The sequence below is a fragment of the Pinus tabuliformis genome, chromosome X (assembly GCF_031772625.1).
Source record: "Pinus tabuliformis cultivar Carrire ecotype Pingquan chromosome X, CPIR1, whole genome shotgun sequence".
Classification (NCBI taxonomy): Eukaryota; Viridiplantae; Streptophyta; class Pinopsida; order Pinales; family Pinaceae; genus Pinus; species Pinus tabuliformis.
The window spans coordinates 1,528,845,380-1,528,872,906 of NC_142308.1; the positions used below are offsets into that span (position 1 = coordinate 1,528,845,380).

The following is a 27,527-nucleotide window of genomic DNA, read 5'->3' on the forward strand; positions in this document are numbered from 1 at the left end:
TGTCATAACTTTCTCTCTAAGAATTGGATTCAAATTTCGTAAATAGTCGCAGAAAGAGGATGGACTGTAGTTTGTTGAGTAGTGTTTTCAAGGACGAAGGTCGCAACAGTGACACGTGGCACTTCGTACAAGTTCGCTCTACTAAACTAGTCTATAATCAGGTCATCGTGGGAGATTGGGCATAACTCTTTCTTGAAGAATCCAATCTTGATCAGACCTGTGAGGTTGGAAAGAAGACTCAGAGGACTACCACGGGACGAAATTTCAGACCCTAGAGATCCAAAATTACATAGATACAACAGATTCAATATCGGGCTCCTAGAAAGCAAGAAAGAGCATGCATTCAAGGATCACTGCAGTAAGGACCACAATCAACAGTCAAGGGTAAGTCTCCTACAACAAGGTATGTATGATTAGTGTTTACATTTGAAATATGAGTATTGACATATTTTTTGTAGGACAACGTAAGTATATACAGGGTCTCGGTTATATCTCTATGTCTCTATATGTCACAGTTAGTTTTGATACCACATTTCGGATGTCCTATTCTTGATACTACAAATTTGATGCTACATATTCTTGATGCTACACCAAGTCTGCTAAATCTATATGATGTTGTAAGTTCATGTTACTTGTCTCTTCATAGTTGATAAAATGGTCTCTATTCTTGTACTTAGAACTTGGTCCATCACAAGTCTAGGGTCTATCATCAGTTTTTATTGTATATATCTTTAGGTCAGTTTTGGATACAGTATTGCATAGATTCTAGGCCTATATCAAGAGTGAGAGTCTTTGTCTACTGCTGCAACAAGTCAACAACAAAAGTGACAAGCACACTTCAAGTACGCATTGTAATTTTAATCTGTATTTATTCATTATTATGCACTTACATGTGTTTCGCAGGCAGAGGTAAGTTGAAGGGTATTTCATTTTGTTTTGGGATTGGTTTCGCCGGGCAAATTTTGCATGCAAGTAGAAGAAGACTCAAGTACAACTTCAAGCAAGAATTCAAGAGAAAAAGTATCAAATCAAAGGAAGCATTGCAGCGGGACATCATTGAAGACATGACAGCCATCCGTATATTGTGAAGAAGTGTCAAGGCCAAGAGTCATCATTGTAAAGTTGTAAAAGAGTCATTTGTAAAATTGTCATCATTGGAAGTCATTATTGTAAAAGAGTCAATCTGCCTAGATTCGAAAAGGCATTATTGGAAGGTATAGGAGTCTCTGTTGGGATGATGTCATGGTTGAGTTGCAAGTCATAGAGTGATTGGGTATTTGGTCAAGTACACGAAAATTATTGCACATCTTAAAGTATCATGGATTGTTGTCCCTAGTTTGGGAATCCACATTCTTGTCTTATTTCAGTCATTATAGGGTGGCAGGGAGGTGCTAGGCAGGTGCATGAAGTCGCCTACAGGTTGGAGCCTGTGAACACTTCAGGGTGGTAGGGTGGTGCTAAGGTGAGTTGTGGCTCGCTAGGGTGTTGAGGCTTCATTTAGTTGATTACTGAAGAAACCAGGGCGTTGGGGCGTCCTTCCAGTGGCATCTGGAGAAGAATGCTTTTCTAGAATTCTCAGAAGTAGTTGTTTTCATTTCAATTGGGGCTGAAGATTAAAGAATTTATTAGAAAAGCGTTCGGTGGTTTTTGACCCGGAGGGGATTTTCCACTTAAAATTCTTGTGCCTGTTGTGTTCTTTTATTTACTGTTATTACTGCATAAACATTAATAATAATTGAAGATTAACTATTGCTCTTAAAAGATTTAAAAGAGCTAATTGCTAAGGAATATTGATTCACCCCCCAGTGTTTCCAACACATCATGCTGCCAATAGCACTGTCACTGCTAACTGTTGCACTGCAATTCCTTATACTATCCACTTCTACTACTGAAACAGATTCTTCACCATCCCCATCTTCTCCCTAAAGTAAACAAACTTTGTTCTTCCTAGGGCCTTGGTGAGAATGTCTGCCACCTGTTCTCCTATTGGGGTGTACCTCAACTGTACTGCCCCTCGTTGGACACAGTCTCTGATAAAGTGACACTTGATACTAATGTGCTTCGACCAATCATGAAAGATTGGATTCTCAGAAAGATTGATGCAACTCTGATTATCACACAAAATATTGGTCGCTTCCATCTTTCTCCTGAATAGATACACAAGCAATTTCCTAAGCCATATGGCTTTGCACGAAGTTGTGCTAGCTGCCATATATTCAGCTTCAGCTAAGCTTAGAGCCACGGATTTCTATTTCTTACTACCCCAGGAGGTCATCCCTAATCCAATGCTGAAACAGTATCCACTGGTACTTTTCCGATCTACTAAACTTCCAGCCCAATCTGCGTCAGTGAACCCACTCAACCTGATGTCATTGCCTTGGGTGTACATCAGTGCATGCTCGATTGTTCCTTGTATGTATCTGAGAACATGCTTGGTTGTTGCCTAGTGCGCCCTCTTTGGTTCTACCATGAACTGACTGAGGGTGTTGACAACGGAACAAATGTCTGGCCTTGTATTGACCAGATAGATCAGGGACCCTATGAGTTGCCTGTACAAGGTGTGATCAACTTCTTTATCTTTGAATGCATCAATCTTCTTCTAGTTGGTGATCATTGGAGTATCCATAGGTCTACAGTGCTGCATTCTACACCTTTTCAAAATCTTTGTAGCGTATCTCCCTTGCCCAAGGAAAATTTCACCTTTCTGCAGCCAACCTTCCAACCCCAGGAAATAATGCATCAGCGCAAATCCTTCATGTCAAATTTTGTGGCTAGGTTCTCCATGCAATCTTTGATGAGCCTGGATGATCCTGTAAGAAAGAGATCATGCACATATAAAACCAGGATTAGAGGCTCATTCTCTACAACCAGATAGTAGAGGTTACGATCTACGTCACTCTTGATGAATCCCATCTTCTGCAGGTAGCCATCAATTCAACCGTACCATGCTCTAGGTGCATGTTTAAGCCCATACACAGCTTTCTTCAATCTGCATACATGAGATTCCTTCTCATGAGTCTCAAAACCTTTTGGTTGTTCAATATATACTTCTTCTTCTATCACCCCGTTCAAGAACGTCGCCTTGACATCCATCTGGTGAATCTCCCACTCCATCTGAGCTATAAGGGATATCACGGATCTAATAGAAGTATACCTGGCTACTAGGGCAAAGGTTTCTCCATAGTCTATCCTTGCCTTCTGAGCAAACACCTTAGCCACAAACTTGCCTTTGTATTTTTCTACACTGCCATCTGCAGCGTATTTGACTTTGTAGAGCCATCTCGACCCTACAACTGACCTGTCTTGAGGCCTAGGTACCACTTCCCAGACATCATTGACCATTATGGAACTGTATTCCTCCACCATAGCATCTACCCATACTTGATGTTGAACAGCCTCCTGAAAACTAGAGGGTTCTCCAACCTGAGCCACCAAGGCTTGGTATCTGTCTGGCTGTCTATGCTCCCTTTTCTCGTTCTTGGGTGCCCTGACAAAATCCTTTGCATCTCGTAGTATCTATCGAAGTTCCCGGCTCGCTGTACCACTGGTAGTTGGTATATCTATCTGCTGCTCCTCTTCTTGAGGCTCCATCTCTGGAGTTTTCTCTTAGCTGGTCAAAGTGGTTGTACCAACGGATCATCCTTTGACTACTCTTCGGAAGGCATTTCTCAGGATTTTCTGAAGGCTCTATCCTCCATGAACTTCACATCCCATCGGATTACAATCTTCCTATTCCCAAAAAGATAGGTTCTATATGCCTCAGCATTCTCGTTATATCCTACAAGATATCCTTTCTCTGCAATCTTATCCAATTTCTTCCTCTTCTCTTCAGGTACATGGCAGTATGCCAAACTCCCAAATATCCTGAAATGACTCACTTTAGGCTTCTTACCTGTGAAGACACTCTCCAGAGTAATCTTACCTAATGCCCTGTGAGGAGTCCTATTCTGGATATACACTGTCGTGTTGCATGCTTCTGCCCATAGAAACTTGGGCATATCGTGATCATGCAACATTTCCCTGGTTGCTTCAACAATAGTCTAGTTCTTCCTTTCTACTACTCCATTCTACTCCTGATTATAGGGGGTTGTCCACTCTCTTCTGATGCCTTCCCTTGCGCAAAAATCAGTGAAGTCATTGTCAATGTATTGTCCACCATTGTCTGAGCGCAATATCTTTATCTTCTTTCCTATCATATTCTCAACTAGAGCCTTGAAATCTTTGAATCGACCAAAAACCTCATCCTTGGTTTTCAGAAAGTAGATCCAAGTCTTTCTGGAAAGGTCATCAATGAAAGTGATGAAACATTCGGCACCACTAAGAGCTTTTGTGGACATGGGTCCACAGATATCTGAATGTATCTATCCCAGAACACTCTTAGCTCTATTGTTGCTTCTGGAAAATGTTGCCTTAGCGTACTTGATTAGTGCGCATCCTCTGCATACATCATCTCGTTTGGTACTTAATTCAAGAACTCCCGATACTGTCTTCCCGAGAATTATTAGAGCCCCATGGTGTAAGAGTCCCATTCTCCTGTGTCATATTTCATTCAAATCTTTATCCCCACTGCTGCCTATCAGTGCCATTGGAGATTCTAGCTGTAATCTATACAGCCTGTTACTTTTGATTCCAATCTGGGCCTTCTTTTTCCAACTCAGGTGTTTGACATATACTTTCTCCTTAATGATGAAAACGGCATATACAGAGAGTAAGTTCATCCCCAATCCTAGCACATGTAGCCATAGTTTAACCGACCGAGCTAACCGGTTACCGGTCTAACCGGCCGGTTAGCAGGCCCAAATCCAGGTTTAATAGGCTGTGTGGCGAAAAATTTGACCTAACCAGTCCTAACCGGTCCTAAACCGGTCCTAACTGGTCCTAACCAGCTGGTTACCTGCCATGCCCACTAAGGACCCACAGTGCGGCTTTTCCAAGGTAGTTTAGGGGTTTTAGAGGGAAATTAAGGGTGTTTTCCATCTAAAAACACCCTCTCCAAGCCTTTAAGGAACAAAAACGGTTAAATGATCTTGTTTTCGTGCAATACAACCTTCGACTGAGGAGGAACCAAATGATGAACAAAGCACCTAATCTAGATCCCATTGTGTTGGATGATATTGATCCAACATCAGAATGGGTGAAGGAGACTGAAGATCTTGTGTTTGTGGCTGATTTTGATATCGACATGGCTTTAGCGGGGGATGAAGCAAATTTTGTGGCGGCATCAGAGCTAGGATCAGTAGCGGCATCAAGGAAAGGCAAAGAACCAATGGAAGGCACTAGTCGTGCAGGCGAAAAATCTTTTGCTTCCTTTAGGTCCACTTCTATTGTTATTGGTGGCATTGTTACTGAGGTTGCAGATCAGGGTGAGGCATCCTCAAACTCTAAACCAGATGATGTCTATGTAGCTCCTGATGATGATCCTATGGCTAGTAGTGGTGATGAACTTGATGATTGATCATGTGTACACTGTAGACTTGTAGTAGGCCAATGGCCTCATAGCTTGCAGCATTGTTTTTGGACTTTATAGGCCATTTAGAGCCTCATTTCTTATGTATTTTGTTATTTTGTCGATGATATGTATTGCACTCGGTGTCATTTCGATATATTCACCTTTACATGGTATATAAATTAGCAAACTTTGCATATTTTGTCTCTATTGGCTTGGAATCATGGTTTTAAATCTTAAAAATAGTTAGGTTTCATTAGAAATTAATTATTTAATGTATTTTTCTAAAACCGGTTCGTTTAGACCAAACCAGTCCTGGTTAGACCGGTTTCGTTCGGTAAACCAGTTCATTAGGTGGACTGGTCCGGTCACCGATTCCGATTTTTAAAACACTGCATGCAACACATTAGTTGCTCAAAGTCGATCTCCTGCTTATGTTTGAAAGACTACAGTACCTCTTCCTACGGGGGTACACTTTGCCTTATTTCCCATGGTGATCTGAAAATTCATCCTTTCTTCCTGATAATTCGAAAAACATTCCCGTATTCCTGCCATATGCCAAGAAGCTCCACTATCTATATACAAAACCTCAGAGGAGGCAGAACTTTGCTAGGCAAGTGACTTCTTCTTCCAGTCTGGATGTTAACATAGACTAATTGTGATCCATGTTCTTCATGCTCTCTTCTTTCTTTAGAAATCTGCATGAGTCCCTCTAAGTTGATGTCTCGGCATCATACTCCTAACTCATAGAAGATTCTTCTATCCTGCTGCCCGATCTCGGCTCTGATACCATGTGAAAATTTTTAATATGAAATTCTACTGCAACAACTGATTTATTTCACCTACTTATTTCTCACAATAAGTTATTTACATAAAACCCTTCAGTAAATATTAAAATAAATTCTACTGCAGTTATCACATAATTACATAGAGAAAATAACAGTGATATACAAGCACAAGAATCAATCACATCAACACAGTTGTTTTTGGACAATTATCCCCGAAAAAACCCAATGTGGGAAAACTGGTGTAGCAGATGAGGGTTTTATTAATCTTTAGCAACAATTGCTTTACAAGGAATAATTTTACAAAGAAACTGAGACACTACCGAGAGAAAACACTTGAGACAAAGTTTCTCCTCTTCCTGGAGAAGTTCTAACACCTTGGAGACCCTTCACCCACCTCTGTGTCACTTCTACATCCCTCTGTGTCACTCTGCGTCAAGTTGTGTGAGGATTGCATCTCCAATGGTGTTGTCTGCCTGCTCTTCCCTCTACATTGTCTTTGGAATGCCCTGCTTCACCTCCTCAGTCACTGACTACTGCTAATGCCCTCCTCTTCCTCCACCCTGCAACTCTCCCTCTGAAATTGAACTCCTTCTCCTTGAGAATCGATTTCCCTCGACTTACCGAGTATTTGCCCGGTGTATCTCCAAATGACTCTCAAGTCTTCTCTTATACTTTTCCTGTTGATGAATCACCAGCTGAGATTAAGTCTCTAATCAACGGATAAGATTAAAACGGACTTGATCCTCATCTTTTAGAAGCTTCTCACCCATATCTTTATTAATACTCGTTAATATTTTTATTTTCCTAAGTTTAGACTTAGAAACCCATTAAAAAAATTAATTATTTTAATAAGTCCTCATCTGGGTGGAATTTCTCCAAACGATTTCTGGCTCTTGGAGATCTCGTGTGTTCTAGTCCCTCCACAAAATTTCGGAGCTAGAGCACATTCGATGCTACCCAAAATCAACACCACCTTGCACAAATTCCTAGACATGAAGTAGGGCCTTGCACAAATACAAATCTAGAAATCATCCACAAAGCCCTCAAATCATTGGAAGAAATAGAGACAACCAAAGTGACCAAAGCAGCTCTGAAGGGTCAAATGGAAAGGGGTGGAGTGGTGAGATTGGGAGGTGACTGTGAGAGTGGTACTGGTTCTTCTTCAACATCAGCATATGCAGTCAACCCCACAGCTACCTCATCATTTTTTGTTCCTAGAACCACACCTGGTGCACAACCATCTATTACGTCATCTCTTAGAAAAGGGAGAAGGAAGAAGCTAACAAGTTGTTGGGTAGGTATCTTCTTTGGAATGATGTTCCTTTTATCATTACCAAGAACAATCCATTTTCCAGCGCACGATTGATGTTATTTCTATTGTTCGCCCAGGGTACAAAGCCCCTTACTATAATGACTTTAGAGGGCGTGATCCAGATTTAAACAGGAACGCAACAAATTACAGAGATAACCATAAATACAAAGATGCAGCAAAAATAATACTTCATTTCATTAATGTAAAATACTGAAATATGCTTACAAACAGAAATGGAAATAAACTAGCAAGGGTAATGGTAGTTTATCTTTGAGGAGACATGTGGCGGCTACATGCCTCTGAATTGTCTTACAATGAGGCTCGAAGGCCTATTTATTGTTGAGAAACAATGGAAAACCCTAAACATCAAAAAACCTAACCCTAGGAGATGAAGCGCCAAACTATGGGCCCCGTTTTGGGTAAATTGGTACATCAACTTCCCGGGGTCGTAACTTTGGCATACGATCTCTGTTTGACGTGCACAATACCTTGTTAGAAAGATCTATCCGAGGACTACAACTTTGGGATGAGCAACATCAGTCCATAGACCCATGTTGCTCCCAATTTTCCCAAAAAATGTCGTTTAGGGCCTCAAAACGACTCCGGAAGTTCAGGACCTGAAAAAACTGCTAAAAATAGTAAATTGTGCTACAATTAAGGAAACTAAGAAACTGAAAGAGACAGTTGTGGGGGTCCAACTGGGATAGGTGGGTGGCCACCAACATCCACCTGGATCATTCCTCCCCCCTTAGGAAGCAATGATCCCCATTGCGTTGAGTTCCACCAAGGACGGGATCTTTGCGTGAGCCAGCAGTGTCGCCATCCATACAACATCAAGCCCTTCACAGATGAGGTATTATGTGGCATTGCTCCCCTTGATGTTTGTGATGTATTATTAGGCCAACCATACTTGTGGAAGCGACATGCTATATATGAGTCAAGGCCTCATGTTGTTATTGTTACTTTGGGAAATAAGTTGTACAAGATACCGGAGGTAGCACCACCTACCGCCATCTCTTTGGTTACTGCAAAGCAATGCAATAAGCTCATTTCCAAAATCGAGCAATTTGTTTTCCTGATGATACGCCCTCAAGGAAAGAAGAAGACAGTGGCCACGACCTCTAGACAAGGCCCCTCTGCACAACAACTACAGATGGACAAGGTCATGGAGGAGTACGAGGACATCTTCACCTCCCCCGCAGGAGTTCCTCTGCACTGTCAGGTCAAGCACTCCATTGATATGACCCCAGGTGCGTCACTGCCCAATGGACCAATCTATCGGTGCTCCGTTCTGGAGAACGACGAAATCAAGAGGCAAATTCAGGAGCTGCTGCAGAAAGGCCACATCCGACCGAGTTCATTGCCTTGTGGGAGCCTGATCGTGTTAGTACAGAAGAAGGAAGGGACTTGGAGACTCTGTATTGACTATCGGGCACTGTACAAGATCATAGTCCGAAATAGGTACTTGATCCCATGGATTGATGACCTTTTGGACCAACTAAAAGAGACAGTTCTGGGGGTCCAAGTGGGATAGGTGGGTGGCCACCAACATCCACTTGGATTAGGGCGTATTCTTAAGTATGAAAATGTTGAACGCACTAAGAGATTGGAGGAGTTTAGAGTTTCATGGGCACACATAGGATGGACTATGATGTCAGATGGTTGGACCGATCAAAAGAGTAGAACCCTTATTAACTTTTTGGTTAATTGTCCCAAGGGGACAATGTTTATGAAATTTTTTGATGCACATATCAAAGATGCATAGTTATTATGTGATTTGTTGGACGTGTTCATTCAGGACGTGGGTCCACAATATGTTGTCCAAGTAATTACTAACAATGGTGCAAATTATGTTGTTGCTAGCGGGATGCTTATGGAGAAGCATCCTAACTTATTTTGGACACCTTGTGGTGCACACTATATTGACTTGATGTTGGAGGACATAGGAAAATTTCCTTTTGTCAAGGATATTGTTAAATCATCAAAAACCATTACAAAATTTATATATAATCATGCATATGTGCTTCATTTTATGAGAACATTCACCAACAAGTAGTTGGTGCGCCCTATCATTACATTGTTTGCCACTAGCTTCATATCTCTTCAAGCCCTCTTGAATTCTATGTGGATGTGAAGAGAATGTTTCTTTCAGAGGAGTGACATGCTTTTTTATATAGCCGCAAACCAGAGGGACAGACCATATGCTTCTGGGCAGGAGTGTAGGAGGTGTGTAGCATTACTGAACCTTTGGTAAAGGTTCTTCGATTAGATGATGGAGACAAGCCTGTAATGGACTACTTGTATGAGGCCATGGATAGTGCCAAAGAATCCATTAGCAACTATTATGATGATAAGGCAGGTGGGGGTTTAAGAAACAACAATTGATATGGGAAGTGATTTATGGCAATGGAACAATACACTCCATCATCTCATTCATGCTGCAGGGATCTACTTGAACCCCACATTTTCTTACTCCTATGGTTTATTATTTGATGTTGAGGTCATGGATGGAATCTTCACTTGTGTTCAGAAGATGGTGCCATCTCCAGCAGAACATGGAGAAATCTCCAAAGAAATGGAGATATACAAGATGGCAGGGGCATATTTAGCTTTGCCATGGCTATTAGGAAGACTAAAATGCCAGGTAAGCTTTAGTTTGTTTCAAATTTCATTGTCTCTTCATACTTTGCTTCAACTTTCAAATTTCAATTTTTTTCTTATGTTTATCTTATTTGTTGTAGATGCATGGTGGAGAAACTATGGTGGCAGAGTACTCAATCTCCAAAGGCTTTCCATTCGAGTGTTGAGCCAAACATGTAGCTCCTCCAGATGCGAGCGCAACTAGAGTGTATTTGAAAAAATACACACCAAGAAACACAACAGGTTAAATAATAAAAAATTTCCAATTAATTTTTTGAATTCATTAAATAATAAACAATATAATTTTTAATTTTTAATTTTTAAATAATTATTAATTTATTATTTATAATTTATTAATTTATGACCTTTATACAGGTTGGAGTCCCAGTGCCTTAATGACATGGTCTACGTCTACTACAATCTCTGATTGTGGGTGAGGCAACTTGAGAGAACAATTGATGTGGAGGCCAAATCCTTGGATGGGATTGACACCACTGTTGTATGGAGGGTTCAGGCTGAGAGACCTATCAAGGAGTCGGCCTCTGATTGATTAGATGAGGTAGTGGAGGGAGTGGAGGGGGTAGCAACTGCAGATGAGGAGGAGGAGGAGGAGGTGACACCACCTACCATGGTCACTAGTAGAGGACATGGTCTACCTCCTATCTTCAGCTTCTAGAGCACAACAGAGTCCATTGCTAGCCTCAAGGCCTTCTTCATCTAAAGGGAAAGTTGTTATATTTTCTCGCAAGAGGAGTAGAGGAAATCAATAGTACTAGTTACTTGGTTTATTTCATTGTATATGATATTATGACTCATGATATGAGATACATTATTATATTTTTTGTTGATATTTTGAGGCTGAGTTAGGACTCAAGATTCATTATTCAGGATATGATTCACTATTATGTGTGATGCAGCACTAGACATATTACACATCTTATATATTAGTTCTCTTCTCATATTTATGTGTCAATGCATTTATTATATGTTGTGGATGCTTTAAATATTAAAAATATTGAAAAAAATAATAATTTTTTGTATTCTCTGATTTTTTGTCTATTTTTACCTATTTTTACGATTTTTTCTGATTTCAGACCCTCGTCGATTTAATCCCGATTGCGATTATCACAACACTGGATTTGATTACCCAATTTTCCTAAGTTAGGGAAATTTTAATAATTGGCTAATTAATCTAATTGAGGTGATCTCTTGTGAAACCTTTTCTGGGTATTGGAGAAAACGTGTTCCCTAGCCTCATAGACACCATAGAAACTAAAACACATGTCCACTACTACCAAAAACTAACATCAATTCCCTCTCGATCCTTGCCTTCTGCAGAAATTACAGAAATCCATCTGCAAACTCATCATCCTCGTCCTCATCATCGACCATTAATGCATGTTGCTTGCCTTCCTTTCCTTTCATGAGCTATGTTTTCTTCATTGTGTTGGATCATCGATCTAGGTCTAGGTCTAGGGTTTTATCCACAAACCCTAGGGCTTACTAGACTTTTCTAGGGTTTACAACTTCATTAACACCCATTATTTAACATTCCAAGCAATAGATCTTACCACAGGGACAGCCTTATTTTTTTATCACAGTCAACCAGCAACAGTGCCTGGTCACTCAATTGTTGTTGTTGCCACTGCAATTCTCAGCTTCTCTGCAACTCTCACATCTCTTAGACAATTCCACACATAGGTCTACATAAATTTCTTTGCACAGGTGCATACATTGGCCTTCTTTCACTGCTAATTACATCTTATTTATTATGCTCTGCTTTTTGTACGCAGATCACACATATAGGTGTATGAAATACACTCAATCCGGCCTCTAATTGCACTGTTATTCTCCATAGATGAGCCAACAATTACAATAGCATCATATTACATATGTACCAAGAAGTTTACCATATTTGCATTGTCACAAGAACTGCATTACAAGGGTATGAATTCAATCCATACAACAGTTCTCACTACATATCGCGAGCTATTTAACTAGATGAATGTATTGGCTTCTAATCACATATCGTCTAACAACATATCAAAAGCAGCTAATTGTGACTGCATCATTTGCCAAAGGCCAAATAAAACATATTAGTGCGATGAACACTTAATTGGTCCTTAGCTCTACCCACTTGGTGATGTGGAGGTTCTATGTCCTTTGCAGGTTTAGATATTGGTCACAAACATTGCCCAACAATCACGCAAATAGTACATTATGTTTTCACTTAATTCCACACCTTGACTTCATCGCACCACACAAACTAAAACCTCGATTCCTCATTAGATTGGGTATATTGTCATTTCCATATCATTCCTCACAGCGCATTACAACAGGATCAGGGTTCAACAGTTATGCCACTGTAATCCACAAGAAGCATTAAGCTAGATCAATACCTGTGTGCATCAAATAATAACAAATGATGGAAATCTACTTCATTGGTCCTTGAGAAGTTGATATATGATTCATCAGACTGCTCTGAATAGAGACATTACGTATTCACAATTTCACATACCACAGAGTCAAATCAGAACGCATTTACACTAAAAAAAAATTAAGATTACAGGAACAATCTCCAAAATGATCTAGACATCTGCTCTGAGCTATTAATCACCATATGTGATTGACCAAACCATTGATTTTATCACAACTATATCAAATCTCGATTTAACAAGAGTTGCAGACCTTCTCCAGACTCACATCCAATTTATGTCAACATAGAACCATAACAACCACAGACCTTCTTATCACTTATGTCCTCTTCCAAGGAACAAATAGAAACTCGACTCTTCCTTAAGTTGTAGATAGATCATAAACTAAGCAAGCATATCCCTGGTGGCTCGGCTTAGTTCTAGGGCAAAATCCTTTTCACAATACAGAGATTAGCTGGTTGCGGATCTCAACTTGGTTGCTCTTCAACTTGGCTCTAATACCATGTTGATTTTTCATCATTTCCTAATCTGATAATTACTTTCCATGATTTCTTAACTAATTCATCTTATACATCATTAAGCAATTATACATATAAAATCTCAACAAAAAAAAATAATGACAGTAGGATCATCAAGAGACAGCCAAACACAAGAAACACAAATTTTACCCTAGGAAAACCCTAACTAGCGAAAAAACCAGCTACATTTTCTTAGGAGAAATTGTTCAATTCAAAAGAACAAACTGGAAGTTCTTAGTGTTAGTTTTTGTAGCATTGGATGTGTTCTAGCCTTGAAATTTTGTGGAGAGGCTAGAATACAGGAAATCTCCAAAACCCAAAATCTTTTCTAGAAATTCTACCTAGAAATGGCTTAATTAGATTATTAACCAATTTTTAAATATTTCTTAAGTCTAAACTTTGGGAATACGGTTAATTAATCAGAATTAATTAAGTCAAGCCTCAAGGTGTGAATTTTCTAGAAACTCACACAGATCAACTTCTAGTTAGTCATGCCATCGATTAAGATTTAATCCTAGTCTTTGGATTCTCAACAGAGGATTATAAGAAGAAGTTGATGGGCACTTGGAGAGTACACTTGAGCTAACAACAGTAGAGTTCGAGCCAGAGAAGGACACAATGTCAATGAGGGGTAGGAACAGTGATGCGGAGGAAGATTTCTAGATCCAGAGAGGCAGCAGCAAGAGGCTAGGTTATTCCAAGTGCAGGAACATGCAAGTGCAGGAACACAAGTGCAAGAACGTGCGTGCAGGAACGCACGAGTGCAGGAACATGCCAGTGCAGGCAGCACGAGCGAAGGAACGCGAGTGCCGAGGTTTCTTAGGGGATATCTCTGCCTGATTTTCTTATTGTTTGGATTTCCAATTGGCCATTCATAGATGTACTGAAATTTCACTGTTGCATAATAAAATAAAACCCTCACTATTTTTCCCAATTTGGGTTTTTCCGGGGACATTGTCCAAAAATAACTCTGTATTTTATGTGTGCGCTAGCATTTCTTCCAACGTTTACTCTTCCGCAGTTTTATTTGTGTAGGTTGCATGTGAGTTATTTAGTATTTGTTGTAGGAAACAGTAAATAAATTGTTAATTAAAATAACAATTAGGAGAATAATTTCCAGTTGTTCCAATAGGATTCGGGTTTCCAAATTTTCACATGGCATCAGAGAGCAGATGATCAACCGGAGAGCTCAGCATCGAAGAAAGGAGGAGCTTCATTGTTCAGTGTGGGAAGCAGATTGAAACCCCAGAGGCAGTGCAGTCACTTTTCCGAGAGGCCGAGTTACTTGAGGAGACTCGATTTTTTCTAAGTGAGGGGTAGAAAAATGTGATCTCTCCAAATCGAGTGATTCTAGAGGCAAAGGGAGCAGCCTAGAATTTTGCAAAGTAGGTCTCTAGATGGACGCACCGGTTTTGCAGCAGTTTGCTAGAGCAGAGCCAACGTCGGGCGGAAGGAAGAAGAGCACACACAGAGGGAACTTCTAGTCTCAAGAAGTTCGAATTTTCCTTGCAAATCAGCAATCATTATGATCAGATTTTCTCACTCCTAAAGGGAGTGAGAATAGCTGAGCAGCAATTGAACAGAAGGAAAGAGGGAGTTTTCGACATATCTTCGAGGTTTATTTCTCCAGTTTTGAGTTCCCAGATTTTGCAGCTCTACAGGGATGGTTGTACGAGATTGCCATAGGAGGTTGGGCGAGTTACCCAGAACGCAGATCTGGGCAGGAGATCAACTTCCAGTTGCCGGAGGCAGATACCGGAGGAAGTACGAGCTATCTAGTGTGAGTTGCAAAGGAAGAAAGGGTCCCATCTAGGCAATAGGCTTGAAAGGAGAGAGTGGGGCACCAAATCCAGGTGGAGGAGGAGTATGAGACTCCGGTGTGCCAGATGGGTAGGGTCCAGCGCAGTTGCAACAAGGAGATCAGCCAAATCAGTTCCAGCGCAGTTGCAGCAAGACCATCACCTTTGCTACAAGAGCCCACAGTATCATAGTAGTAGGTCCAATGTCAGCAAACGTAATTTGTCATTAGACAGTTGCAAATCTAGTTGCAGTTAGTACCCGAGAGACAATTGCAGAGCTAGATGCAATGACACAAGCATCACGAATTGCCCAGTTGCAAGATGCAGGTGCAGTTCCAGCCAGAAGATTCCCAGTGCAGAGCTACGTAGTCCAGTTTCTAGTACACGAGGATAATGCGAGTTGCAAGGAGGGAGCAAAGAGATTTTCCATTAGGAGATCGAGACTCAAGGGGAGTCTAGTTTCAGAGGGAGCAACCCTATGGAAGCTAGTACTTCAGGATCTGAGGATATCAGACTCATTATTGCAGTATTTGCAGCTGCAGTGCAAAAGCATCGGCAAAGCAGTAGTAGCAGCAATATGAGTAGATCAAATTTCGCTATGTTTGTTGACATACCTCTAGGAGTGAGGTGGAGTGACTTGGTTTTGTAGCCCCAAAGCACTACATATGGGCAGGATCCTTGAGGAGTCCACCTCATGGATCAATACCTTGCCACGAGGGCCCACGGTATACAGTAGCAAGATGGATCAATGGTTGTTGATGCAGTCAGATGCCAGAGAGAGTTGCAGAGACTAGTAGTAGTCTAATGCTGGGGAGCGCAGCACAAAGTTGGCAGCACTACAGTTGGCAGCACTACAGTTGGCACAGTGCAGAGTCAGCAACAACGCAAATTCTTCAGCGACAATGCAGATACTAATAGCAGTCAAAGGCTCAGGTGACAGATGCATTATATTGATCACAGTTGATTCAGTATTTAGGATGCTTCTCAGTTGCAACAACAACAGATGAGAGGGAGTTGCAGTGCAAATGCAGGGTTGGCAGCAGTTCAACAGGGTCAATAGCACAGATGTAGCATATATCAAAGTTGCACAATGGTTGGTGGGCAGTATGGCCAGACATTAGTAGTGTGACAGGAGATGATGCAAAGACAGGGTGCTGCTACAGGGTGAGTAGTAGCACTAAAACATACTCGCTAAGAGGAGTGTTAGTTTTTGTAGCATTGGATGTGTTCTAGCCTTGAAATTTTGTGGAGAGGCTAGAATACAAAAGATCTCCAAAACCCAAAAATCGTTTCTGGAAATTCCGCCTAGAAATGACTTAATTAGATTATTAACCAGTTTTTAAATATTTCATAAATCTAAACTTAGGGAATATGGTTAATTAATCAAAATTAATTAAGTCAAGGTGTGAATGTTCTACAAACGCACACAGATCGACTTCTAGTTAATCCTAGCCATCAATTAAGATTTAATCCTAGTCGTTGGATTCCCAACAGGGGATTATTAGAAGTCGATGTGCACTTGGAGAGTACACTTGAGCAGTTCCTTGTGCAGATCGAGCTAGCATCAATAGAGTTCGAGCCAAAAAGGGACGCAGTGTCAGTGAGGGGCAGGGACAGTGATCCGGAGGAAGATTTCCAGATCCGAAGAGGTAGCAGCAAGAGGTTGAGTTATTCCCATTGCACAAACGCGCAAGTGTTGGAACACGAATGCAGGAACATGCAAGTGCAGGAACGTGAGTGCAGGCAGCATGAGTGCAGGAACGCAAGTGTCGGGGTTGCTTAGGGAATATCTCTGCCAAATTTTCTTGTTGTTCAGATTACTAGTTGGGCATCCATAGATGTACTCAAATTTCACTACTGCATAATAAAATAAAACCCTCACTGCTGCACCAGTTTTCCCAAGTTGGGTTTTTCCGGGGACATTTGTCCAAAAATAATTGTGTTATTTTATGTGTGTGTGCTAGCATTTCTTCCAGCGTTTATTCTTCCACAATTTTATTTGTGTAGGTTGCAGTGTGAGTTATTCAGTATTTGTTGTAGGAAACAGTAAATAAATTGTTAATTAAAATAACAATTAGGAGAATAATTTCCATTTGCTGCAATAGGATTCAGATTTCTGAATTTTCACACCTAGGGCTTAACCAATCTTTCTTCCATGAATAGTAAACTCTCGAGGTGAAAGTCTAACCTTTACATCAATCTGAAGATATGAGTCCTCTTTCTAGGGCTTTGGCCCTTCTACAGAAATGGAGTATTTCGTCCTTCAAATTTTGCCATAGAACAGACATAAACTAATCTTTCATTCTACCTCCGGCATAAGCTCATCTTTCATTCTTAGACATGAACTCGTCCTTCATTCTGCCTCAGAAGTCCTCCTCTTTCCCATGCGTGGACAGAAACAAATAGAAGATGAAGATGATCCGAATTGGCTCCTAGAGGAAAAGGACGAATGGTAATATATAGTGAATGAATGAGCCCGGATTGGTGTGACTTTAGGGCTGGCCAACTTGAAATTTTGGAGGTAAAAAATTTGATTTTCAAAAATTTAATTTTCCCTCTTTTGAGCTGACTTGAGTAATCTAAAATTAAATTCAATTTTCCTCTTTGAATACCAACCAAAGCTACCAAAAAATCAACAATAAATTCCTGGACAAAATTAGAAACATGTTCCTGAGGGTCATTTCTGCTATTTTTCAAATTTGAAAACATCTTACTTCATAGGTTCTACAAAGATATCATTTGCATTATGTATCCATCTGCAATAACACTTTTGTCGCAAGTTGCAATAATTCTTTGATTTTGTAAGGTTGTAAATGTTTCACTCTCTTCCTTTCCTGGTATACTCGACTCATCTATTTTATTCCATCTAATGATCTCAGGGACTTTGATTTTATGAAAAGAATAAAGCAGATTACCATAGACCTCCCATACTTTGTAAGTTTGTACATCATGTCACCACTTTCCAAAGCCATTCAACTTGCAATGTATTCACTCAATCATATATAGCCTTGGTATTCAGTAAGAGAAAAAACTAGAGTGTACCTATAATTCTGTCCCCTCTAATATCGGAAATAAAACAGTAGTTTTATTACACATTTAATCATCTCCTAAAAGAACATACAACCTCAAGAAATATGTAACCACATCTGATTTCTCACATTTTACAAAATCAATGCTTCTATGTGAGATACTGACCTCATCATCGTATTTTATATCTGTGATCCATCCTTCTTGCTTTAGCCTTTCTACTTTATAAATACCTTCATTGAGAAAAATCTCAATATTTTCCTTTGTTTTACCTGGTTCCATGAAAATTTGAAAAAAAAATTCACTTGACAAAAGAGTTAAAAGTGAGCAAAAAACATGGATTGTCAAGGAAAGGTAAAATTTGACAAAAATACCTAGAGTAGATGATATTTTCTGAACCCAATTCTCATAGATATTATCCAATATAACAGTCAACATCTCACGATTCTCCTCTGATATGTTCTTTCGAGATAACAGATCCCCTGCACTTTTGTATTTTCCAATACGTTGTATTTGAGGTGTTATACCTGCCTTTTCAAGAACTCCTGTAAAACCAATAGACAATTTTCATTAATTGCATAAATTCCCATCAAAAGATGGACAGATAATAAAGCCTAAGTAATGAGAAAAAAAAATATTATATCTTTACATGGGATTCGCCAAAACATGGAATCACAGGTATACAGAAAATTAAGTAATCGTTTTCTCTTACTATTATGATACCAACCAATAAATTTCACAGCAGAGTATTCACTGTTTGATATGAGAATTTGCTTAAAATATGATAAACAAGAGATTTTAATCAATGACCAGTCTCCTGTAGGCTGTGGAGTTGAAAAAGAAAGATAGAAACTGAATTGGGCAGAAGATAATCTGAGGCCTATTCACTAAGGCACTGTCAAGAACAAAATCACAAAAGTTTAAGAAAACAAAAGTTCCACACATGAAAAACAGAAAGTAGTCACGAATGAAATCTTGTGTCTTTATTATCAAAAGTCGAAGGAAGAACACAATTTTGACAAGCTTGGACAACAACACTCCAAGATACAAATAAACTCTACTGATGGGATAGTACTAGTGACAACCCAACAAAACCAATCACCACCACAGATACTCCACACTAGCTATCAATCTCAATCTCTCTTGGAAGTAGAAGCAAAGGAGAAGGGAAAAAAGAAACCACAAGACAACAATTTCAATATCTTAAACAATAAAAGTTTTGCCTCTTCTTGCTTAATATATATTGATCTGGATCCAAATAAAAAGAGCACAAGCTCTACAATGACTGGCACAGGGAAGGTTCGAGGCTATGGACAATGAAGAAACCAGCTTGTTGGTGTGAAGGGCTTCAGGGCATCATAATCGATGTCCACTCCTGCATTTAATCAAAACATAGGGCAACAACATAAGATGTAAGCTTAAGGTAAAGTATTGTAAAAGAAACGAAATGATATATTAAAAACAAACTCTCATAGACATTTTCCCCTATTAACAAAAAACAAAAGAAAAATGAACGTGGAGGAGAAACTAGCTTGGGGGAAGCTAAAGGGTTGGGAATGCTTGACATTCCAGCTATCCCCCCAACTCAGAATTTCTCCCATATGCTATATCCTAGAGAGGGAGAAGGGGTTCTTTGGCCAAGAAGAAGGATGAATGCTGCCCAAATTTCATTGAGCAGGACAAGCTATAACTTGCCCATTGACAAATAATAAAATGTTAGTTTTTGTAGCATCAGATGTGTTCTAGCCACGAAATTTTGTGGAGAGGCTAGAATACAGAGGATCTCCAAAACCCAGAAATCGTTTATGGGAATTCCGCCTAGAAATAACTTAATTTTTTTTTTGAATAAGATAGAATATATTACTAACAAAAGTGGTATTTACAAAAAGGGTTGGGTTGTGCGAGCAAAATGCTCTAGCACCAGAGCCAACAACACAGGCCTTCATAGCCTCAGATGGACCAATTTTTACATTGAATTTTACAAAAAGAGAGAATTTCTGAGATATTTTGAGAAAATTTACAAAAAACAGTCGTGCTGAGTATTTCTCCCATGATGCAGAAGGGAGGGATAACAGTGATGGAGGCAAAATTGTCCCTAAAATCCTTATTGTCGATGATTTGCAAGCCACTGAGAGCCCTTCGATGACCGAGAGCCAGAGAGAGGTACTTGGAAGACATAGCAAAAAGAGTGGCCACCCTGGGCGCTAAGGGTTGCCCTCCACAGGGTCATCGTCCAGGCTAATGGGCAGCTCTTGAGTACTGCCTTCCTGTGCAACTGGAGCCACCGGACGACTGGAGGAAGCGCCAATAGCCTCCTTCTTGACACTAGGAGATCCTTCATCGGGCGAGCGGACACCCGTGGCAGCACGCTTCTTCAACATGGTGTAATGCAGAGAGTCCCTGGTTACAAAGCGACAGTGGTGCACTAATTCAACATAGACCACAAACTTGTCTGTTAGCATGTCAATTTTGTCTTCCACAACCTTGGACATTTCCGCCTACTCCTACATCGCAAGACCGAGGATCGTTTTAAGTTGCCAGGAGAGGTCAATTGCGCGAGTATACAGATTTTCCCTTGCCCTGGTGAGACTCGGGTCGAGGATCCACTCAAATTCCACAGCCACCTCTTCCGAGGACACCCCACGCCTTAGGACCGTTAGCAATCCTTTCCTTTGTCTTAGGATTAACAGCAATGGCATAGTTCAGAGCAGCTCTCCTGGCAGATGATTCGGCTCTGGTGGTGGGTGGAGTGCCCAGGTTGCTCCAGCAAGAGGGGTCACGGTCGCGGCCTCTACCGCGCCAGGGAGTCGGGCTAGAACCACGCCTGGGCACCATGATAGGGGGAGAGGGAATCAACAGGCCAAACTACAAACAAGGGTTAGGAGAAACAAGACATAGGAACAGGCAAGGTGACAGGGACGAGCAAGAGGGAGTATACATAGGGGCGAGAGTGCATAGAGGCGCGGGATAGCCTGAGGCAGTGAATGAATGCGGATCGTGGGAAGTACGAAAGGCTGGTGAGGGAGGTTGTACCAGAGAGGGATAAAGGGATGGATAGACGGTGCCCTATTGAATTTTCCAAGTCTATCCATTAGAAAATTAATCTGTATTCAGCTGGTTTATTTCTCCTACTTGTAAATTCTGAACAAGTTATTTAAAACATTTAAATACTGAAATAAACACAATACAGTCACAACATCTACAAATCCTCAACTAAAAGAAAACAAGCACACAAGTGACACAGTTATTTTTGGACATATATCCCCAGAAAAACCCAATGTGGGAAAACCGATGCAGCTATTATGAGGGTTATATTATTATGCAGTCCTTTTGAGTACAATAGGGTGCCTAATTGGCTCACCCGACAGCAGCAATACCTATATATTCTGAAACAGCTATTCATAAAACCTATCCGATGAAACCCTCTCCGGTACAACTGAAGCTCAGCACTGGCCTTTCTGGCCTCTGCGTCAACCCCAGGACCCTCTGCGTTAGCCCTCTGAGGAACTGCGCAGTTTCTGGGACCCTCTTCGTCACTCCAACAACCTCTGCGTGGATGACACAGTCCCTCTGCCTCTGTGTTGCCTCTGCTGGGCTCTGCATAGCCTGGACTGGCTACTGCTCTCCCTCTCTTTGCTTTTGCACTGGTCTCCCAGTATTATCTCTGCCTCTCTGCCTCATACTCACTGCCCCTCGCTGCTGATCACTGATTCAACTTTACTTAGCAACCCCGCTCTAGCAAAATGAATGACTGATCACTCTGTTGTGTTCTCCAACTTACCCTGAAGCCTCCTCTTATACTTTTCTCATTGGTCCTTCAAAGGCCGAGATTAAATCTCTAATCAACGGCTAAGATTAGATTTGGCATGATCCATGACTTTTGGAACCTTCTAACCAGTGTTGCGGGGGAGCGCCCCCCCCCCCTCGAACCCGCTCCCGAAGCGCGCTCCGGGCCGGAGCAGCTCGGGAGCAGGTCGGGAGCGCGCTCCCCAAATCGCTCCCGGACGGGAGCGATTTTCGGGAGCGCGCTCCCGTAAAAAAATTTGCGCTCCCTGGTCTGTGAGGGAGCGCTTCAGGGAGCGATCGCTCCCGCGCTCCCGGAGCGCTTTTTAATGCCCGGGAGCGATCGGGGAGCGATCGCTCCCGGGCATTAAAAAACGCTCCGGGAGCGAATTTTAAAGAACCGGGAGCGGTTCGGCGGAAAAAAATTCCGCCAGACCCGAAAAAACAAAAAAATTTAACTAATTTTTTTTGGTTTATAAGCCCAATGGGCCAAAAAAAAATCATTTCAATGAGATTGAGCTTGAGCTTGAGAGCTGAGGAAGAGCAAAGGAGCAAGGAGCAAGGAGCCAGAGCTGAGGAGCGAGGAGCAAGTGCCAAGGAGCGAGAAGGAAACTTGCAGAGGTAAGTAACTTAATCATTTAGTTAGTTTAGCTGGTTAGGTAGTTAATTTGGTTAGTTTCATTTACCTGTTTGAGTTTAAAGATCATTAATTTAAATTAAATTAATAAATTAAATGAATTAATCCCAATAAATTAAATTAATTTGCAGATTCAAGACTCAAACCCTACAAACATCAAACACGATGGACCTGAGGATTTTTATTGGCATTTTCCTCTTCCTGGTCCCCTTTCTGGTTATTATGGTGGTGGAGAGTAGGAAACGGAGGGGGCCTGAAACTGAAGAGGTGGATGAAGAAGCCGGAGGAAGTCAAATGGGTGAAAACCCCAGTGAGGAGGATGTGGAGGAGGGTGAACATGAGGGTCAAAAAACTAAACAAGACCAAACTCCATTGTGGAAATATGTTCACAAGGCTGAAACAGGGAGAGGGGGTGGAACCACTAAATTTCATTGCCCCCATTGCAACACTGACTACACAGGCTCATACACCCGTGCTAGAAGACACCTCTGCGGGAAAAGGCCATGGGATGGAGAGAAACAAATAGGAATCAAAACTTGTGACAAGGTGTCAACAGCAGATAGAGCCAAATACATAAAGGAAGAGGAGGACACCCAATACAGAGCAAAAAGATCAAGGGGTTTCTTTGAACCAAGCTCACAAAGAACTCCTTCAGCATCCTCCCAAGGCAGTGGATATGGACATGGAGGCACAGGGTCATCATCTTTACGCCGTAGAACCATATCAGATTTCCTTGATGAGGGGTGTAGGAATGATGTGGATTCAAAAGTTTACAGGTTCCTCTATGCATGTGGGATACCATTCAATGTTCTACGCTCACCTTATTGGCACGAAATGGTTTCTGCCATAAATGATGCCCCTAAAGGATACAAGAGCCCTGGGTATGACAAGGCAAGAACTGTTGGCCTTGATCATGAAAAAGCAAAAATATCACATTCTTTGAATAAAATGACAAGTTCTTGGACTGACAATGGGGTGTCCATTGTATCTGATGGATGGACAAATGTAAAAGGCAAGCCATTGATAAGTGTTCTTGCCGTGTCTGTTAGTGGTCCCATCTTTCTAGTTGCACATGATTACTCAGACAAGTTCAAGACCGCTATCAACATTGCAGAAGCATTGCTTGAAACAATTGAGCGTATCGGCCCATACAATGTCATCCAAGTCATCACTGATAATGCTCCTAATTGTAAGGCAGCGGGAGCAATTATTGAGGATAAATACCCGAACATATTTTGGTCTGGATGTTTGGTTCACACATTGAACCTTCTGTTGCATGATATTGTCAAAAACAAAAATGAACAATACCAATGGATTGGTGATTTGTACAAGAAAGGAAAAAAAATGATAAAATTTATTACAAATCATAGCAATACCCATGGCCTTTTCCGCAATCACTCGAGATTGGAGTTGCTGAAGATTGCGAGGACTAGATTTGGTAGCTATTACCTCACCTTCAGGCGCCTTTTGAAGGTAAGAGAGGCATTAGCTAGCATGGTATCAAGTCCACATTGGCAGGTGTTAAAGGAAAGGGCTACAAATGTAGCTGACATTGCAGGTTTTGAAACGGTGGAGGAGGCCGCTCTTGATGGGCAGTTTTGGACAACTGTGAGACAGGTATTGGATTTCACCAAGCCAATTTATAACATGATTCGGTTTGCAGATACAGACAAACCAGTGATTGGCGAGGTGTATGAGCAAATGGATACCATGTTGGGGGAAATAAAAGACATTGTTCATAACAAAGATCCCGACCTGTACAAACTGATTCACGATTGTGTGTGTGAACGGTGGAATAGGCTTAACCTTCCACTACATTGCTTGGCGTATATCCTTACGCCAAAATACTACTCAGATTCTTGGTTGGGCAAACCTGCAGCAAGGGGTGGTGTTAGGACCAAACCCCATTTAGATCGAGAGGTAACTAGAGGATATCTGGAAGCATTAGAAAAGTTGGTGCCTGACAGGGAGGAATGTGCAGCTATGCGCCTTGAAATAGGCAGATACTTCACTGGCAGTGGTTTGTATGGTAACTTCCATGCAATGGATGACAAAGATAAATTTGATTCTCTCACATGGTGGGAAACATATGGCGGCCACGGACTTTTGCGAAAATTGGCAATAAAAGTTCTTTCACAGGTTGTAAATTCTTCTTCTGCAGAGAGGTGTTGGAGCACCTACAGTTATATACATAATGTGAAAAGAAACAGGCTCAACGAAAACCGAGCAGAAATCTTGGTTTATGTGCACTACAACTTGAGGTTGTTGAGCCATTACTGTGATCGGGCTAATGAAGATCCCACATATAAAATTTGGGACAATCACCCTGAGGACGACAATTTGGAGGATGGCATTGTACATATGGAAGAACTAGAAGAGGAGCTTGTACGGGATGAAGCTGAAGCAGCTGCAGCAGCCATGCCACCTCCACCTCCACCATCCAGTAGCAGTTCTCGGGGCCCGAGTCTTGTTCCATTGCTGTCGCCACCTCCATCGACACCCTCGCGTGGAGGCTCTAGTTCTGGTCGTCGGTCTGGGCGGGAGACTCCTAGAAGACCACCACGACCTACTTATACTCCTGGAGACTCTCGTGGCAAGGGCCACTTGTAGATTTACAGTTTACTTGTCTTTTTTAGTTTCTATTAGACTTGTCACTTTAGTTTTCATAACTGTTAAGTGTTGAGTTTTGAGTCCTTGACTCTTGACTCTTGACTCTTTCATATCATTATGACATTATGATATTTTTTGTAAACATTATATCACTGTGACAATGAAAATTTGAAGTTTGAAGTTGGGCCTTGGCAATTATAACTCATTGGTAATGATTGTGAATTATGAATATGATGCTTTGTGAAAGACTAAAGTTGTTTCATTTCATCTCATTATTCATGTTTCATTTTATAAATTTTTAACATTTCATATCATGTTAACAGTTAGAAGTTAGGACTTAGAAATATCTTCGATATTACTTCTTGTAATGGTTAAACTTGGCTTACAAGTACAACTTGTTACTTTGGTGATCAATGATGATAAATGTTATTGAATTTTCAATTCTGAAAGCTTGAAGTTGAAACTTTAATATTGAATTTGATGAATCATGATTTATAAGACTCAATATGTTGCAGTTGTAATATGTATTTTAATTTTACTAAGGTTGATGACGATTATAATTTCTAGATGATTGATGTGATATGGTTCAATGATCAATTTATGTTTTTTTATGTTTTTTATGTCTATTTCATCATTCTACATGTTTTTGTTGACATATATGTATCAAAAATTAAAAAATATAAAAAATATATATATTTTTAAAAAATCGCTCCGGGATTCGCTCCCAAACCGGGAGCTTCTGAAAATGGTCGCTCCCACTCCCGCTTCCGCTCCCGCTCCCCGCTTCCGCTCCCGCTCCCAAGTAACATTGCTTCTAACACAGTTTTATATTAATACCCGTTAATATTTTATTTTTCCTAAGTTTAGACTTAGGAACTCCATTAAAAATATTAATCATTTTAATATCTCCCAAACCAGGTACAATCTGTCCAAACCATTTTTGGGTCTTGGAGATCTCATGTGCTTTAGCCTCTCCACCAATTTTCGTGGCTAGAGCACATCCGATGCTACCCCAAATCAACACTCCCTCTTAGTGAGGACTGTGCTCTAGTAATACTCCTCACTGAGCATCACACTGATTATCCGGCATCGGTACCTGTGCTGATGCTAGACCTCCCCGCCCAACATCCTCTGCACTGCTGTATCCTGTACTGCTGCCCATAGCCCTGCCACTGCCACTGTTGCATCCGTACGGCAACTACCTCAACATCCGTGCTGCTGCTGGTCCATCCTCCCAACTACATTGCATCCCCTCTCATCATGTTGCATCGTGCTACTACACTGCAACTCAGTTACTGAGAAGTAAGTAACCGATCCACCCAACTTTTGACATCCCGGTCAGGCTAGAAACACTCTCGATGTTCCTCTACCGCTAACAAGTGCTCCCTCTACTGACCTTTGTGCTACTGCAACAACTCCCTGCATCTCTCACCATTGCCCCGAAGAGAGAGTAGCAGGATTGGCGGATGTTAGTAGAGACGAATGCGGATGAAGCGGCAAAGAGTGCTACAGTGCAGGAGTCCCCAAGCAGTGCTAGGCTAGCAAGCTATAACAGTGTTAGGCACAGGAGTGTTGCACCAATGCAGGATGGCATAGAGAGGTGTGCAACGGTGCGAGATGCAGGAAGTTATTGCAGCAGTGTAGAGGTTAGTAGAGGGAGCACTTGTTAGCGGCAAAGAGAGCTTCAGCATCGGGAGTGTTTCTAGCCTGACAGGGATGTCAGAGGTTGGGTGGATAAGTTACTTCTCAGTAACTGAGTTGCAGTGTAGTAGCATGATGTAGCATGATGAGAGGGGGTTGCAGTGCAAATGCAGTGTTGGGAGAATGAACTAGAAGCAGCACGGATGCAGAGGAATTTGTCGTACGGATGCAGCAGTGGCAGTGGTAGGGCCATCGGTAGCAGTACAGGATGCAGTAGCGCAGCAGATGTTGGGTAGGTAGGCTTGGCATCAGCACAGGTTCCAGTGCCGGATAATTAGAGTGATGCTCATTGAGAAGTATTACTAGAGCACAATCCTCGCTAAGAGGGAGTGTTGATTTGGGGTAGCATCGGATGTGCTCTAACCATGAAAATTGGTGGTGATGCTAAAGCACATGAGATCTCCAAGACTCATAAATGATTTGGACAAATTGTACCCAGTTAGGGAGATATTAAAATAATTAATATTTTTTATGGAGTTCCTAAGTCTAAACTTAGGAAAAATAAAATATTAATGGGTATTAATATAAAACTAGTTTAGAAGGTTCCAAATGTCATGGATCAAGCCAAATCTAATCTTAGTCGTTGATTAGAGATTTAATCTCGGCCATTGAAGGACCAACGAGAAAAGTATAAGAAGAGGCTTTAGGGTCAGTTGGAAGACACACTAGAGTGATCAGTGATTCATTTTGCTAGAGCGAGGTTGCTAAGCAAAGTTGAATCAGTGATAGTAGTGAGGGGCAATGAGTACGAGGTAGAGAGGCAGAGACAGTACTGGGATACCAACGCAAAAGCAGAGAGAGCGAGAGCAATAGCGAGTCCAGGGTATGCAA

At 41.2% G+C, this 27,527-nt stretch overlaps 1 protein-coding gene across 4 annotated transcripts in view; it reads right to left on the minus strand.

Moving 5' to 3' along the window:
• Nucleotides 1-27,527, minus strand: part of SPPA (signal peptide peptidase) — a 471,996-nt gene that overhangs the window by 337,019 nt on the left and 107,450 nt on the right. For all 4 annotated transcript variants that reach the window (XM_089448936.1, XM_089448939.1, XM_089448935.1 and 1 more), the window contains 2 exons: nucleotides 18,340-18,510; nucleotides 18,134-18,237 (listed from right to left, as the gene is read on the minus strand). In XM_089448936.1, coding sequence (XP_089305062.1) covers nucleotides 18,134-18,237; nucleotides 18,340-18,510 — 275 coding nt within the window. The remainder of the gene's footprint in view (nucleotides 1-18,133; nucleotides 18,238-18,339; nucleotides 18,511-27,527) is intronic.